The 16620-nt window shown below is 43.3% G+C and overlaps 1 protein-coding gene across 1 annotated transcript in view; it reads left to right on the top strand.

The window, feature by feature from the left end:
* LOC136696575 (NCK-interacting protein with SH3 domain-like) overlaps nucleotides 1-15923 on the top strand; it is a 30388-nt gene extending 14465 nt beyond the window's left edge. Inside the window, exons 3-14 of the mRNA XM_066671089.1 lie at nucleotides 4451-4563; nucleotides 5458-5659; nucleotides 7079-7154; nucleotides 7876-8471; nucleotides 10238-10408; nucleotides 10564-10650; nucleotides 10815-10953; nucleotides 11130-11210; nucleotides 11306-11434; nucleotides 11794-11886; nucleotides 12097-12269; nucleotides 12467-15923. Coding sequence (XP_066527186.1) covers nucleotides 4451-4563; nucleotides 5458-5659; nucleotides 7079-7154; nucleotides 7876-8471; nucleotides 10238-10408; nucleotides 10564-10650; nucleotides 10815-10953; nucleotides 11130-11210; nucleotides 11306-11434; nucleotides 11794-11886; nucleotides 12097-12269; nucleotides 12467-12685 — 2079 coding nt within the window. The 3' untranslated portion in view covers nucleotides 12686-15923. The remainder of the gene's footprint in view (nucleotides 1-4450; nucleotides 4564-5457; nucleotides 5660-7078; nucleotides 7155-7875; nucleotides 8472-10237; nucleotides 10409-10563; nucleotides 10651-10814; nucleotides 10954-11129; nucleotides 11211-11305; nucleotides 11435-11793; nucleotides 11887-12096; nucleotides 12270-12466) is intronic.
* The last annotated feature ends 697 nt before the right edge of the window (nucleotides 15924-16620 follow it).

Below are 16620 nucleotides of genomic sequence, written 5' to 3'. Positions count from 1 at the left end.
GTAAAGACAACATCTCTTGTAGCATACCAAGACGATAACCCTGACCTATATCTGGTACCCAATTTGCTTATGTGCACACTCACTAAAGACATTCACTACTTGTGCCCTAGCAAACCTTTCATTCGTGACAGCGCAAATGGGATCTGCGGCCTCAAGCCCATGATGAGTAATACTCAATGCCCGGTAGTCGTCACACCCCGACGTTTGGTAACTAGTACTCAAGCTGAAATTGTTGGAAACCGTTGGTTGGTTAACACCTCCTTTAGAGAGGCCCTACTAACCTATGATCAACATGACACCTCAGAAAGGGTACTCCTTCCTAGCCAAACCTTCTGGGTAGACGTCCCCGTAAACGCAATCCTACATGTAGGAGACCTAGCCCTGTATCACCTAAACCCTGACCAATACGAGAGCGACATAGAAATCTCAGAGTTCTTCTCCAAACACACCATCGAGCTAGATACTAAAACACTAACTCGCCTCGAATATGAGGGAACCCAAGTCATTTATCTAACCCCCATAGATAACACTCTTAGAGAGCTGTCGTCTCAACCCCTATGGCCAGTTCAGCCTGTCACCTATGCATGGTCCACTCCGGACACCTTACTAGTTACCTTGGTAGGATTAGGATATCTTTTGACCTTTGGTATAGCTTGGTTCTATTTCAGACGCACTCGAGCCCTCCAGAGCAGGTTAGAAACTTGGTCTAATAAAATGGTCAAATTCGTTAGACATAAAAGAGCCCAGAGAGGTGAACCCCCAAGTTTTAGATATGAAGCCGAAGGCCATGTCAAAGAATCAGCTCTCGAGGTTGCGTTTGAACAAGACCTACCCCTAAATAATTAGAATCCCTTCAGCATGCAAACATCCACATTCCATATGCACCCATACACTAATAGGAGTACATCAGCTCTGGAAATGTGTTTGAATATGCTTGCTGATCTCACCTTCCTCCACAGCAAAAGTTCTTTTCAGCTCCATGCTCCCTGCCGAACCATAAAACTGAAAAAAAAGGGGGGGAATGTAGTGGAGTATTGACCGGATAACGAGATGAAAAGTCAGATGAAGAAATTAAAAGTTTTGAATTAAAACTTTTTCATTCTGACCAGGACCTTCTGTCTGCGACCGAATTAACATTCCACAAACTGCGGGGGGGCAAAGACCCTGCAGCCCCCCACACACACGCACGCACATAAGATCTAACATCAAAAGACGGACCAGGACACCTGGCCCCGACACCCCTTCCTCCCTTCGGAAATTTAAAGATAACAAACTTTATGATGCTCTTAAGGAACAGGACATCAAACAGAGAGGGGAGTTATACTGCCTCCTCTTTACGACAGGGGCGCCTAAGGGTCTCGTCATTATCGCTTGCAGGGACCAACAAATGGTTAACAGGAGTGACCTCGGTTTGAACTCCCGTTGACTCATCCACACCGAACCACCGGCATGGACCAACAGCGACCCCAGGTGGACGTTTGCGAAATCACGTCTCGCCTAAGGCCGTCTAAACACATGATGGACTTAATAAAATTTTAATAAGTATGTCTATGCAATATGTATAAATGTCACTCTGTGTCCTCAGATGAACGTCCACCTTCTAATGAAATGATGTGTATTACTGTTTCTATCATGAAAGGAAGTTTCTGTCTCTGATTAGAAAAACGAATTAATACCTTCTAAAAACAATATTGTGAATGGGACGTAAACACAACGTACCCAAGATGAAATCTTATGTATATGTTTGATATTAATAATCCAGGATGCTCATTGTTGTATATTACTAACATGTATAAGAAATTTTGATTTCTATTCCTTCTGTGTGAATCTCAGATTCAAACCTCCCCCCCTCTTCTCTCTTTCGGGAGAGTCACGTGAGCCTCAGACTCGCCACCCAATCGAAGAAAGGACACCTCCCAATAGGGCGTGACCGCGCTGGCTTTGAAAAGAAGTTCAGCTCGGCACATTAGTTCAGTGCAGTTCAGAGAGCAGTTCGCCCGTGCAGTGCAGTGCAGCTCAGCAGTTCAGCGGTTCAGCTCAAGAAGATCGGAAGCTCAACTCAGCTCAACTCGCCCTTTCTCTCTGACTCTTAACTTAGTTTCCGCTCTGAACGCCTGCACGCGTTCTCTTTGTTTCATCTCTTCAGCTCCAACCTCTCCAAGCGAGACACTTTCTTCTCTTCACGCCGACGAACGAAGACTTTTGAAGAAACCTCACTAAGCTCCTAGGAGACGTCTTGAGTTAGCTAGTGTGAGAGAAATTTACGAATACGTCGAGTGATTTGAATATCTTCTTTTCTTTTAATCGTGTTTATGTTTTATCGCCCAATCTAAGTTTAATCTCACGACTGATCAAAGCAGGTAAACTTATTCGTGGCCAGAGTAAGAAACACCGCCGAGATAGAAGAAAGTCGTAGAATAAGTAAGTCTATTGAATCGATTTTCAGTTCTGGATCTGCAGTAACTAGCGAAACTTTTCGTCCAAAACGTCCATATGGTTGGACCCTCCTGCTCAGGACAGTAAGCCAAAGAGAGGATCCTGCCGCCTGCGTCATCACGCTCCGAGTACGGCCGAGGCGACTCAACCGACGAAGAAAGACCTCCACGCTGACTCAGCCTGGAAACTTCCGCGGGAGAACCGCGAGACCAAGTGAGACGCCTTCACTCCCAGGACCTCAGAGAGCCTCTGTACCCAACGAGTGGTGAGAATCGACGAAAAAGTAAGCTAAACCTACGCATTCCCAGAGCTGAAAATTGAATTAAGTTTCTTGATAAATTTTATACGTTAATTAAACTTCATTTAGCGACCCATTAGTCATAAGCCATAGTACCTAGCTTATATTTAAAGTCGAATCGGTTTCCCCTGCGTTGATGCCGTGAGATTTCAAGATTATGCTATGTTAATTAAATATCCTTCTCTTTGTTAATAAAACTTTCATTATTTGAAATTACAGTGTGTACAGTCTGTTCATGAAAATCCTGAAGAACTCACTTAGCTTGACTATTATTCATTCTCAAACTAATTAGTAACGTTTTAATTGTTTAAGCCAATTATAAACTTTAATTGCTATCATTAGTCAAATAATCAGTAATTATAAGAGTTTGAATAAGGTCAACGCTATAAATACAATATATAAATATATATTCACATAGATATCACGGTGTATGATTAAAAAACCAACATACACTACATAGCTCTCTAATAGTATCCATCAATCACTCACCCTTCACCTATATATGTAAGTATATGTGCCATTGCTCTTTCTCTCTCTCTCTCTCTCTCTCTCTCTCTCTCTCTATATATATATATATATATATATATATATATATATATATATATATATATATATATATATATATATATATATATATAAAGGCATAGATTATTAGTGGGGAATATTTAAAATAGGGTTCAAAAGGGTTGAATTCGATCCTTTATACTCCTATAGATGTCATCTGTGCTTTTGTTTTTGGGGGTGGTGTTGTGAATTAACCAAACAGATCACAGGGCTCTCTTGGCTGTTGACTGAAGGAGGAGAGAATGGCTTTGGCTGTGGTTTAACTTTCTTAAGTGCTCTCTGTTTTTGAAACCTGCTGAGACTGACATTTATAGGCCTTTCACACTGCACTAAGGCTGGAAACAATGAAGCAGCATTAACAATGGACAAAGTCCTGATGCACAAAACACAGAAGCTTATATTCCTGCACTGTGAGATTCTTCTCTTTAGCTCGACTTCCATTCAGACTCACAGTAGTGAGCTGTGATTCTCTCTGTGATGAGACAGTGGATGTGGTCAGACCTCGAGCAAGAGTGGAGCTGGACGTCTTCCTCTCAGTGCTGTTTAATGTACGGGGACAGGTTCAGGGGGACTCCAGGTCCTGTGCTGCCATTATGGGTCCCACTTTTTTTTTCCCCCAATATTTAAACCTCAGTTTTATAAACATTGACTTACTTCCTGCAGGTGAATTGTATCATTTCCCCAGGAAAACACTGTGGAAAAAGAAGATCTTGAACCTAAAGGATATCTGAGAATGCAGTGTTTGTCCATGTTGTGTGTTTGTAGTATATTTTAAGTGTGTTATGTTGTTTTTGCGTGTGTGTGTGTTAGCTGATGATAGATTGTTAGATTACTGTTATTTATGCCTGAGGGACCAAGCGCCCTGAAACAAACAGTTTTTGGCTTTAATTTAGATCTTGAATTGTTAATTTAGATGCAAGAATATGTTCAACCTTCTTTTCTCTCTCTCTCTCTCTCTCTCTCTCTCTCTCACACACTCACACACTCACACCCTCTTACATTTCCATCTCTCTGCTGTGGGGTATTAAAGGATTAAGAATTTGGGACATTTTTAAAAAATAATTGGTAAATTCATTCTCTCTCTCTCTCTCTCTCTCTCTCTCTTTCTCTCTCTCTCTCTCTCTCTCTTTCTCTCTCTCTCTCTCTCTCTAGGCTCCAGAGCAGGATGAAGTGTTGCAGTCCATAGATAGGGCGATCGAGGGGATCCATAACATGGCAATGAAAAACGGAGGAAAATACAACCTGGAGCAGAGAGAAGTGCTTCAGTGAGAACAAACACACACACAAATATTGTATGCATACATAAAACTCATTGGCCACTTTAACACCTACCCTGTACGTCCTGCTTGTCAGTGGACAGTAAAGGCCGATTTATACTTCTGGGTTGACTCGACGCCGAGCATATGCTGCAGGCTATACAACAGCCCTAAGCCATTGTGAGCATTTATACTTCAGCATTGGTGTTTGTGTCACTCTGCAATTGCACCGCCACACCACTAGGGCTGAATCTGAAACATCTTCTACACTACGTAGTACACAGTGTAATGGCGAAGTGGGAATTACATTTCTAAATCTTTAAAGTGCACTATTTAGGGAAGAGGCCATTGTTTGGGACAGAGCACAGTTTACATGAGGTGCCAGGAAAGAAACAAATACAACGGTGGCATGTTTTTCTCCACGTGGTCCCACTTCTCATTGAGTTATATTTTTTTCCCATAGACATCTGTATTTTTAATTTGTTTAATATTTTTATTCATCCCTGACATCCACAGTATGTCTGAGGAAATCTCTTGCCATGAATTTGCTGAGAGGAGAGAGATGTTCCTGTACATCTTCGGTTCAACATAAACAATGTCCGCCTGACTACTGACCAATCAGTCGTAGCGATCTGCGTTGACGCAACGTGTAGTTACATTTCTGGAGAGGTGTGCGCTAGGCTACGGCACAGGGTTTGCGTTGACCCATTCAAGTATAAATTGGGCTTAAGACAGTGAGACTGTTTGTAGGGTGCTGCTGGTTGATTGACCGCAGGGTTGCTGTTGCCCAGTGTGGGGTGCTGTCATGATCAGAGTGCTGTCAGCCAGGCAAACCCTCCCTCATCACACACTCAAACTGACAAACAATCCAACAAATCACGGACTGTCCTCTGTCCTCCACAGGAAACTGATCCATCACAGGAAGGAAACTTTGTCCCGCAGGAGTCCTACTCCATCCAATCACAAACAGGGCATTCCCTCCTCCAGCAGCGAGCTCTCGCTAAGCCACGCCCCCCAGCCACCCAATGGCCTCAGCAGGGCATTTAGTTGCCAGGGCAGCGAGCCTATTGCAGATAGCATTGAGAATGTACCAGGTCTCTATCAGGTATGACACTCTCTCTTTCTATATTTGTAATTGTTTATGCTGAAGGGCCCTCGGTTGACTAGAAAAGCGAGGGAGTAGGCTGGTCTAATATTGTACCTGTAGAGGAAGAAGGAAATTTTTTTATGGACTAGATTTTATGTATTTAGATAATAGGAATTGGTGTCAAGGATGTCCCACCTGGAGGGGGAGGTTTGGCTCGGGTTAATTAGGGGTCAGGACTAAAACCTATAAAGGGGAGAGAAGTAGAGTCATTAGGAGAGGGGGCTGGAAACAGCAGTCCTAGAGGTCTAGGGGCTAAAGGTTTTGAACTAATCGAGTACTAATTTACTGACTGGTGTGAAGTCAGTGCATGTCACTATATGCATATTTTATTATTGTTTTCTTTGTTAGTATGATCCTTTTTGTTTCTTTCTCTTTTGTTATTCTTGTGTATGGAGTAAATATAATAAATTTAAGCACTTGGGGTGCAACACTTGGGAGTTTGGAGTGATCCATGATTGGAGGACCCAGATTACTGTCCTTACACTCCTTCACTACCTAACAGGCTCACTATAGGCTTAAATTATCTGGTTAAACAAAAAAATTCCAGACATGGGCAACATGTTATGAAAAAATTCCCTTGTTGTGTGCATGCATGGAGCTATATTAGGGTCAAAAGTGTTGTTTATTTGGAAAAAGAAATTGAAGCTGAAAACAATGTATTCAAACTTAAAATAAATTTAAATAGAATTTTGATTAACTTATTTTTTTAATACATTTATTTTCATTTTTCACTTTCCTATATATTTTGATCTTCAAAGTCTTATTTTTTTTCAGAGTCAGAAAACATGGGATAAAACGAACCGTTATGATTCTGCTCTGATAGTGATGTCAAATGCAGAGACTTTAGAATTTGCTGCCCACCACTGGCCCTCGCTCCTCCCTGATGTGCGTTAGGGTCAGGGTGACTAGCGAGTGACTCATTATACTTATATTAAAGGAACAGGTTGTAAGTATGCCTTCTGAACAGGGCTGTTTAGACATTGGGAGAAAGCTGCTGTGGGGCTTGTGCGGTTTTGAACAAAGCAGGTCACAGACGTTTCACTAAGATCCAGAACTGTGTTCCACTGTGTTCATTTTAATGTTTTTAAAATCGGTACATCTCAGCCCGTTGTAACCTTTTATTAGCCAGTTCCTTAATCACTGTGAGGCAAGATGCACTTCTGATTTGCATACGCTTAAAATATTCTCAGCTGTTTCCTCTCTCTTGTCCTGCTTTGCTCGACTGTAACCCTTCAGACAGAGAAATATAGAGCTTCTTAGTACAGACAAAAATTACCCTTATTAAAGCAGAAAGGATAAAGCCTTCGTCTGAAACTCTGTTTCAGCTACAGCACGTTATGCAGGGTTTATCTTGTTTTCTTTTTGTTTTTCTAACAGATTCCCCCTCAGCCTCGCAGAGCTGCTCCTATAACTCCCCCACCTCCAGAGAAACGCAGAGAAACCCGCCGCCCAGGTACACACACACACACACACACACAAGTATACATCTCATTCCACTAAAATGGATGTAAACCAAGTGACAGAGTGGGCTTGAGTTTGGGGTTAAATGCTCAGATTTAGAGAAGCATCTGGAGTCAGAAACATAGACAGTGGAGATAAATGGAACCAGATGTCCTCCTCTATAAGCCCCTCGTAAAAAGTGAGGACAGTAAACAGTGGGGGACAGTGGATGTGAATGAAACCAGATGTCCATCTGTAAAAGCTCTTACAGAAAGTGAGGACAGTGAACTGTGGGGGGCAGTGGACAGTGCAGGTGAATGGAACCAGATGTCCTCCTCTAAAAGCTCTTAACAGAAAGTTAGGACAGTAAATGGTGGGGGACACACAGCTGATGTCTGACCATAGTTCGGAGAAGGTGGTGGTGTTTAAACTCAGTCCTGGTGGAGAGGGACGTGCTGGACACTGAGGTACGCACAATGAGTTAAGACATCCACTGTCCTCCATAATCATCACTCCATCATCACTCTTTAGATGGGTAGAGGTGGAGAGAAAGTAAAATGGCTGATAAAGTAGATTAAACCTACTCTCTGAGCAGTGCAGGTTTGTTCAGAATTAAATGTTCAGGCCCTTCATCTTCACTTTATATAAACGTGCCATCACCAGCTCAAGCAACCTCATTTTAATCAGATCCTCTTAACACTTTTTTATAATCTCTCTCGCTCTCTCTCTCTCAGATCCCGATATACCACTCAGAGTGACTCCCTCAGGCCCCACCCAACTTCCTGATCAACCTGCTGCTGTAACACCCTTGCTCCCTCTAAGCTCAGCCTCCTCCCACTCTGGTTCCTCCCATTCTGTGTCCTCTGATGTCAGTCTTGCCAGTGCTGGAAGCACTCCGCCCCCTGTGCCAAGTCGAGCTAAAGCCCCACCCCCTCCTCCACCCGACATCTCGCTCTCCACATCCCCTTCTCCTTCCCTCAGTTCTCACTCAGCTTCCTCTAAAAAAGGCCCTGCCCCTCAACCCCACTCTCAGCCAACCACAGCGGAGCCAGTCATACCACAGCCTGCATCCGTGGACCAGTCAGAAGCAGAGTGGCCCTCTGCCCCACCCCCAGTTTCTATCAGCCCCACCGATAGCCCTTCCCACAGCTTAGCATCCATTCCCATGACGACAGGAGCGGAGCTAATTGAGCTGGTGCGGAAGAACACGGGCCTTAGTTATGAGATGTCGCGGGTGGCCGTGGGCGTGGTCATTGGACATTTACAGACCAGCATCCCCAGCGCATCAGCTGACCTGGAGCAAGTCCTGCTCTCATTGGTCGAGAGCAAGGTCAGCATACAGAGGCTAAATGCTTAATACAGTTGTCACCCTGAGCCTCAGAACTTGTGCCGTAATTGTTTTGCGAATCTGTTTTAATGTAAGCACATAAATAATTACACAGTAATTAACATTGACAGTGAATTTACATTCTAACATTTTTATGTTTGTTTGATGTTAAACTCCTTGGCGGTAGGGCCCCGGGGGTGGATGAGGTTCACCCCGGGTTCCTCAAGGCTCTGGATGTTGTGGGGCTGTCCTGGTTGACACGTCTCTGCAACATCGCGTGGACATCGGGGGCAGTGCCTCTGGACTGGCAGACTGGGGTGGTGGTTCCCCTTTTTAAAAAGGGGGATCGGAGGGTGTGTTCCAACTATAGGGGATCACACTCCTCAGCCTCCCCGGTAAGATCTATGCGGGGGTACTGGAGAAAAGAGTCCGACTGATAGTTGAACCTCGGAGATCTTGGATCTTGGAGAACATGGATCTGGAGAAGGCATTTGACCGTGTCCCTCGGGGTATTCTGTGGGGGGTGCTCAGGGAGTATGGGGTACTGGGCTCTTTGTTACGAGCTATCCAGTCCCTGTACAAACAGAGCAGGAGTCTGGTTCGTATGGCTGGCAGTAAGCCCGACTGGTTTCCAGTCGGAGTTGGACTCCATCAGGGCTGCCCGTTGTCACCCATTCTGTTCACAATTTTTATGGACAGAATTTCTCGGCGTAGCCAAGTGGCGGAGGGTGTCCGGTTTGGTGGTCTCAGGATTCCATGTCTGCTTTTTGCAGATGATGTGGTCTTGTTGGCTTCATCAAGCCGGGACCTTCAGCTCTTGCTGGACCAGTTTGCAGCCGAGTGTGAAGCGGTAGGGATGAGGATCAGCACCTCCAAGTCCGAGTCCATGGTACTCAGCCGGAAAAGGGTGGAGTGCTCTCTCCAGGTTGGAAGTGAGATCCTGCCTCAAGTGGAGGAGTTTAAATACCTCGGGGTCTTGTTCACGAGTGAGGGAAAGATGGAGCGTGAGATTGACAGGCGGATCGGTGCAGCGTCAGCAGTAATGCGGGCTCTGTACCGGTCTGTTGTGGTGAAGAGAGAGCTGAGCAAAAAAGCAAAGCTCTCGATTTACCGTTCAATCTACGTCCCAACCCTCACCTATGGTCACGAGCTTTGGGTAGTGACCGAAAGAATGAGATCGCGGGTACAAGCGGCTGAAATGAGTTTTCTCCACAGGATGTCTGGACTCTCCCTTAGAGACAGGGTTAGGAGCTCGAACATCCGGGAGAGACTCGGAGTGGAGCCGCTGCTCCTCCACGTCGAGAGGAGCCAGCTGAGGTGGTTCGGGCATCTGGTTCGGATGCCTCCTGGACGCCTTCCTGGAGAGGTGTTCCGGGCATGTCCAACGGAGCGGAGGACCCGGGGCAGACCAAGAACACGCTGGAGAGACTATATGTCTCGACTGGCCTGGGAACGCCTCGGTATACCTGGGTTTCTTTGCTCCGACTGCTTCCCCCGCGACCCGGACCCAGATAAGCGGTGGATAATGGATGGATGGATGGATGATGTTAAACAATGACATTTGGTCCTGTCACCATTGTGGGTTTGAATCCTAAAGAACACAGTTGACCCCTCTGGGTGGGTAGGATGAGTCCATCTCATCCAGCATCTCTCTGCTCATTATGCTACCTAACACAAGTGTCTGATGGCTTATGTGACAGATCTGGGAAGTTTGCAGTTTGCCCACTCCATTCCTTGTGTAAGTGTGTGTTCTCCTCATCCTCCTGCAGGACCTGAGTGCTGCGTTACCGCTGGGGCAAGTGTGTCACGATGAACAGAGATTGGATGTGATTTTTGGAGATTTGGCTCGTCATCGTGATGACGCTCAGCAGCGAAGCTGGGCTCTGTATGAAGATCATGCTCTCATCGCTTGCTACCTGGAGGAACTGCTGCAGATACTGGTCAGATATACACCATACACACACCACACTTGGCTCATTCATGCATAAACCAATATGCTCTTTTTACCCGACACACAGAGACCCCTCTGATCTAAAATAAACCACAGTCTCAGTTCTGCTGTGAAAGAGTTTCACATCCTGTGTGTGTGTTTCAGACGGATGCTGATCCAGAAGTGTGTAAGAGGATGTGCAGAGCCAATAACTCTGAGCCTGTTTTGTCTTTGGTCTCTTATTATCAAATGGTGAGTAAACCAAAATAAACACCCATTATTATACACTCAACAATACACTCAACAATATATACTTATATATTGGTGTACGTAAACTAGCTGGATAAGTAAGCTAAAGGATTCATCCATCCATTTTTTTAGTAGCATAAGTGTGTATGCTGTTATTAAATATCCAGGAGCACAGGGTTTCTCTGCGTCTGCTGCTACTGAAAGTGTTTGGAGCCATGTGTGGACTGGACGCTGCCCTCATCTCCACCCTCCTCAACTCCATCCTGCCCATGGAACTGGCCCGAGACCTGCAGACTGACACTCAAGGTCAGAACATACACATATACATACACACACACAGAGGTAGAGCAAAATTATGCCTGAATATATTGCTGTTAACAGCTGATATAAGGTCATTGATAAGGAACCGGTTCAAGGACTGAGGAAACTGTAGAGTGAGAGGTGGGTCCTGAAGCTGCAGCTGCTGTTTGTTTTCTGTGCAGAGCATCAGAAGATGTGTTACACAGCGCTGGTCCTAGCCATGATATTCTCCATGGGGGAGCAGGTGCCCTACTGCCATTACGGTAATGACCATGCAGGGAGATACAAGGTCAAATGGTTTGTCTGGGCAGTACATGTTTCTATCTAATGTTAATATCTCTTTCTCTCTCTCTCTCAGATCATTTGAACTCTAGTTTTGTCCTGTTTCTGTTGGATGTTATTGAAGATGGTCTTCCCTCAGACCCCACAGAGCAGCTGCCTGACCTCTTCATCAATATACTGCTGGCTTTCAACCTTCACCTAACAGGTACAGAGACAGCTCACAGGTAGAGAGAGGGAGGGATGGAGGAATGAATATGTGGATGGGTAACTGAATGAATTTGCTAGTAAAAAGACAGATCAGGCAGGTTTATCAGTGATTGTGTGGTTAAGCAGGAAGATGGTATGTTAGATGTGCTATTCAATAGTTAGCTATGGTTATGATTGGATGGATGGATTGCTATGGACATGGAAAGGTAGATGAATATAAGGATAGCTGGATTATCAGATGAGTGTGGCTGGATGGATGAATGGGCAGATAGGTGATGAATAGACAGAGATGGTAAATAGGGGTAATTAACTAAGTTATAATTTATTGATATTGTGTTTGTGACATTATGTTTGCAGTTCCTGACAGTAACATAGTGATGCAGACGCTGATTAAGAGACACAACGTTAAGAATCTGTCTGAGAAGATCCTACTGCTGCTCAACAGAGGAGGTTTACAAAAACACACACACACATGTGCACACACACTTTCTACTATAGTGTAATCCACTATGAACTTTGTTGTGTGCTGATATAAGGAATTCTGGATCCCAGATTCACTTATATGGGCCTGACACAGAGGTCAGAATCCTTCATTAAAAACGTACATAATTACCGCTACGCTCCACTTTTCACCCATTTTTTAAACCGTGTCTCCTGTAGTGGACCCTGTGTGCATCTTTAAACATGAGCCCCCAGCTCCGCACTCGGTGCTAAAGTTTCTGCAGGACGTTTTTGCCAGCCATGAGTCTGCAGACATCTTCTACCACACTGATATGATGGTGATGATCGACATCGCTGTGAGACAGATTTCAGACCTGTCTCCAGGAGATAAGGTATGTTTATAAACGAGTCTCAGCCTTGTTGATCATAAATCTAATCAATTTCAAACTGAGCAAGTAGTTTTTGAAATCTTTATCTGAACTCACCGTAAAAAGCTGCTCAAGTCTGGACAGAAAACTTTTACTTTCATTACTTTACGTCATTACACCTATTCACCCTCACTTTTTTTTCTCTCTCTCTCTCTCTCTAGCTTCGGATGGAGTATCTCTCTCTGATGCATGCCATCATGCGCTCCACTGACTACATCCAACACCAGCACCGCCTCCCCGATCTGCAGGCTTCGCTGCAAAGAATTCTGGGAGAGGAGGATGACCCCGGAGAGGATGAGAGCTTGGCAACAGCTCGGCAGATGGACAAACTCATCGTCCAGCAGATCTACAAAGAGTTTCCTCTGATCAGCAGGAACTAAGGGGCCTCGTCCCAAATGGCTGGTGGAGCATGCTCCAGGGAAGGAGAACAAGGACAGAGTTCAGATTTTTTTTTTAAAGATTGCAGGCATTTCATCCTATTCAAAGTTTGTGATTCTGCATGGTTCTTGCTCCTGAAGCACATGCAGTAACTACTTTCAGCCTGTGTTTCAGTTGTATAATAAACACTAATTCTAAATACTAACTTTCCTGTAAATATAATGATATACTGATAATAATAAACAGGGAAAAGTATAGGTTAAACATTAACATTATCAACTAGAGATTTGATGAATTAAATCACTTTCTAAAGATTCATAATCAGAGCAAGGTCACATTTATTCACTGATATTTAGATCAATACTGTTTATTAAACAACAGGAACACAGCATCTTTGTTCAGCACTCTGACTGTAGCATCTTCCATCAGCCTTAGAAAATAATTAAATTTAATTCTATTCAATAATCAACTCTCCCTGATCTTATGGTTCAGACCACAGAGCCCTTGCTGTAGTGTGTTCCTAAAGATTTGTGACACTGGTCTTACTTTAGGTTGTGGAATATATTTAGTGCTCAGTGCTTTGTATCACAGCAGAAGGTCTGTCACCTTTTGACAATTAACAAGTGATCTACTGATTATTCAGAAAATGTACACAGTATGAAAGAAAATAAGAAAAAAGAAAAACAGCAATAGAAAAATTTACTACAGACCTCTGAAGTTGTGCATCATTCTGTAAGAAGGTTGTAGCTTTGTTTTTTATTTTATTTTATATATATATACACACACAAACACATTCATGGTGAGTCAAAAGTCACACAACATCTTTTTATTTCGGAAAAAAATGGGAAAGTGGCGTTTCTGAATACCCCAGCAAGTAATGGGTAAGGGGTCTATTTTTAGGCTATATCCAGGACATGGCTGCCATACTAAAAGCCTCCATATTGGATCATGGGCAAGTTTTTCCAATGGAAAATCAGATTTGTTGTATCTCTTGTGGTTCAAAAGTTATCAACCTGGAAAATTAAAAACATTTGTTGTTCATTACTGGAGAAGCGGAGAAGAAAATGATGATCATGATGATGATGTTGTTCATTACAGGCTTGGTACTGGCTACATTTAGGGTCTGGTCAAGCATGTAACAAACAAATGTTTTGCACTTTCTTGGTGACGATAAGTCAAAAACTTACCCTTAATCCAATAGGGCGGCCATGTCCCAGACATAGCCTAAAAGACAGGCCTTGATTTGTTATCTGTAACTGCTTATCCAGTTCAGGGTCGTGGTGGGTCCGGAGCCTACCCGGAATCACTGGGCGCAAGGCACAAATACACCCTGGAGGGGGTCCCAGTCCTTCTCAGAGCAACACACACACACACACACACACACACACACATTAACTCACACACTCACACCTACAGCTACATTTGCGTCACAAATCCATCTACCAACATGTGTTTTTGGACCCTGGGAGGAATCCGGAACACCCAGAGGAAACCCACACAAAAACGGGGAAAACACACCAAACTCCTCATAGAATTGAACCTGAATATGTAATTTTCCCTTTTGTTTCTAAAACGAGTGTCATGTGTCTTTTGACTCACCCTGTGTGTGTATATATATGTATGTGTCTGTTTTAAATGCTAGTATTGCTACATGCTGAGACTATAGTGAACTAACATCAAAAGACAAGCATTCTCAGTAACATACCCCAAAAAATCCAGTACTATTATGCTACTTTGAATTGTTGGTGTTGGTTTATTGTAGCACTGTATCAGTGTTGTTTAGTTTGTAGTATTAGCCTTAATCACTCGCTTGTCTAAATGCTAATGGCCAGCTACAAAATGGTGACATGCCCTCAAAGGCCTGTTACTTAGATGGTACATATTTATTGACAAAGCATTTTTGTGTACCATACAAGGAGTGCAATGAGTTGGCATCCCATTAATTGTCCCATACAGAAAAGCAGCCCTGGATTTGCTTGTATGGGAATAGCAGCAACTACAATGACAACACAACCTCTGTGCTCTGTTATTGAGTTCCTGCTGGTGCCAAATAAATTCACAGCAAAATACTGCGCTTTACTGCTAACCCCGCTCAGCATACGGACGCAACTGCTGCAAAAATGGGTTCTGAGACATTTGTTGTGATCTGAAATCTGAATGCCAGTGTTATGGATAAAATAATGAGGGATTCATTTTTTTGGCCATTTTTGTGTTAATGTCATTGGTGTTATTGTGGTATTTTTTTTAGGATGTTATCCAGTTACAAATCATCTCGTGTCTCAGTCACTACCTCTGAGCCACTGCACTTTTACATATACTTTACATACATTTTACATATCTACCACCATTTTACATGTCTCTGTCTCTCTCTCCTCCCCTGCTCCTCTATTCCACTGTTTCACCTGTCTGTGTAGTTGATTAATTCCATGATTATCATCAAATTTTCCTGTGTATTTTGTGTTTCTCATTACGTACTTAAAGGGGAATTCAACTTTGTTTACCAAATTACTCTATGACTAAATGGCTGTGAGATACACAAAAGTGATTGAGAGTGTGATGTGTGAAATGCTTAATTCCAGAGAAAGATACAAAGTCAGAATTGTTCACAGTGGTGGTGAAAAGCTCCTCAAAGAAAAATATAATGCAAAATGGTCAGGAATACACTTAATGTGATAAAAAACATTGTGTTTTGAATAATTTCACATTATCATCATCATCACCATCACTATCACTCCATAGAGACTCTGTAGACAGTGAAGGCGCTGGTGGAGGTGGAGTGGGAATAGAATGTTGGGTGTGTTGAAGACGTGGAGACTCCTGGGTTCCATCACCACCACTGGAAAGAAGTCCACAGTTTTCTCTACAGCCAAATACTTCACACCTGAACACTCCTTGCCACTGTTCACACTGAAAAATCTGAATTCCCCTTTAAATAATGGTACATGATATAATTTTGCCAATATTATAACTGTGATATTACACTCAGTAATGCACACATGGGTAAATGCGTGGAATGAGTGAATGCAGGCCTGTGTGTCTGTGTGTGCTCAGGTTTAAAGTGTAAAACTGAGTGCTGGTGTTTGTGGGTCTGTTTTGTTTTTGCCACCTTTGAGGAGAATTTGACAGAAAATCAACTCTTCTATATTTTGCCAGAAGTTTCAATGTTCTGGAGGGAACTGGTCGCAAAATGTATTTTCTTAAAAAGTTTACAAGAATAATAAAAAAGCCAGCCGTCCTAATGAACACTAGATCATGACTTTGTGTGGTTTATTGTGTAATAATTATTGTCTCTATTCTTGTGAAAAATTAACTGTCAGTACATTGCTGTGAGGGTCTGATTGTGTTCAGACATAATAATCAGTGAGGGTCAGAGGCTGGCGTTGGTGAAAGTTCTGGATCACACCACTACAACTCATCCCAGAGGAACTCTATCACTGCAGAGAACAGATCAACTGTTCCACACACCAGAGGGACTCCACTGCTTCAGAAAACACAGTGATGCTGTTCCACATACCAAAGTAACTCAGTCACTACAAAGACCAGAGTTCCACTGTTCCACACACCAGTGCTGGGAGGATTTTTATCATTCTATTCCTCATTTCACATTAGGCATTGTGAGTGTAAGCTCATGTGCAGCTGCTCCAGAGTGTCCCGAATTTTTACATTGTGAGTGTCTCTGAGAGGTGAACTAAAGCTTCTTTCTTTATCTGGCACCCTCTAGCGTTTTCTAGCCAGCACTACAGTGCCACAGTCAAATATGTCCGTGTGGATATTTAGGTGAAAGGTCCCTAAACCGCATTTATTGGTCAAGTCTCAATTTGCTCAACACGTTCTACATAGTGCACTTAAAAGGGCTTTACATAAAAAAAATCTGCACACAATACAATGCATGATAAGTGTAATGAAATTATGTTTTGATTTATTTTATGGTACTAAC

The sequence above is a fragment of the Hoplias malabaricus genome, chromosome 5 (genome assembly GCF_029633855.1).
Source record: "Hoplias malabaricus isolate fHopMal1 chromosome 5, fHopMal1.hap1, whole genome shotgun sequence".
Lineage (NCBI taxonomy): Eukaryota > Metazoa > Chordata > Actinopteri > Characiformes > Erythrinidae > Hoplias > Hoplias malabaricus.
This window is presented reverse-complemented; position numbering and strand designations above follow the sequence as displayed.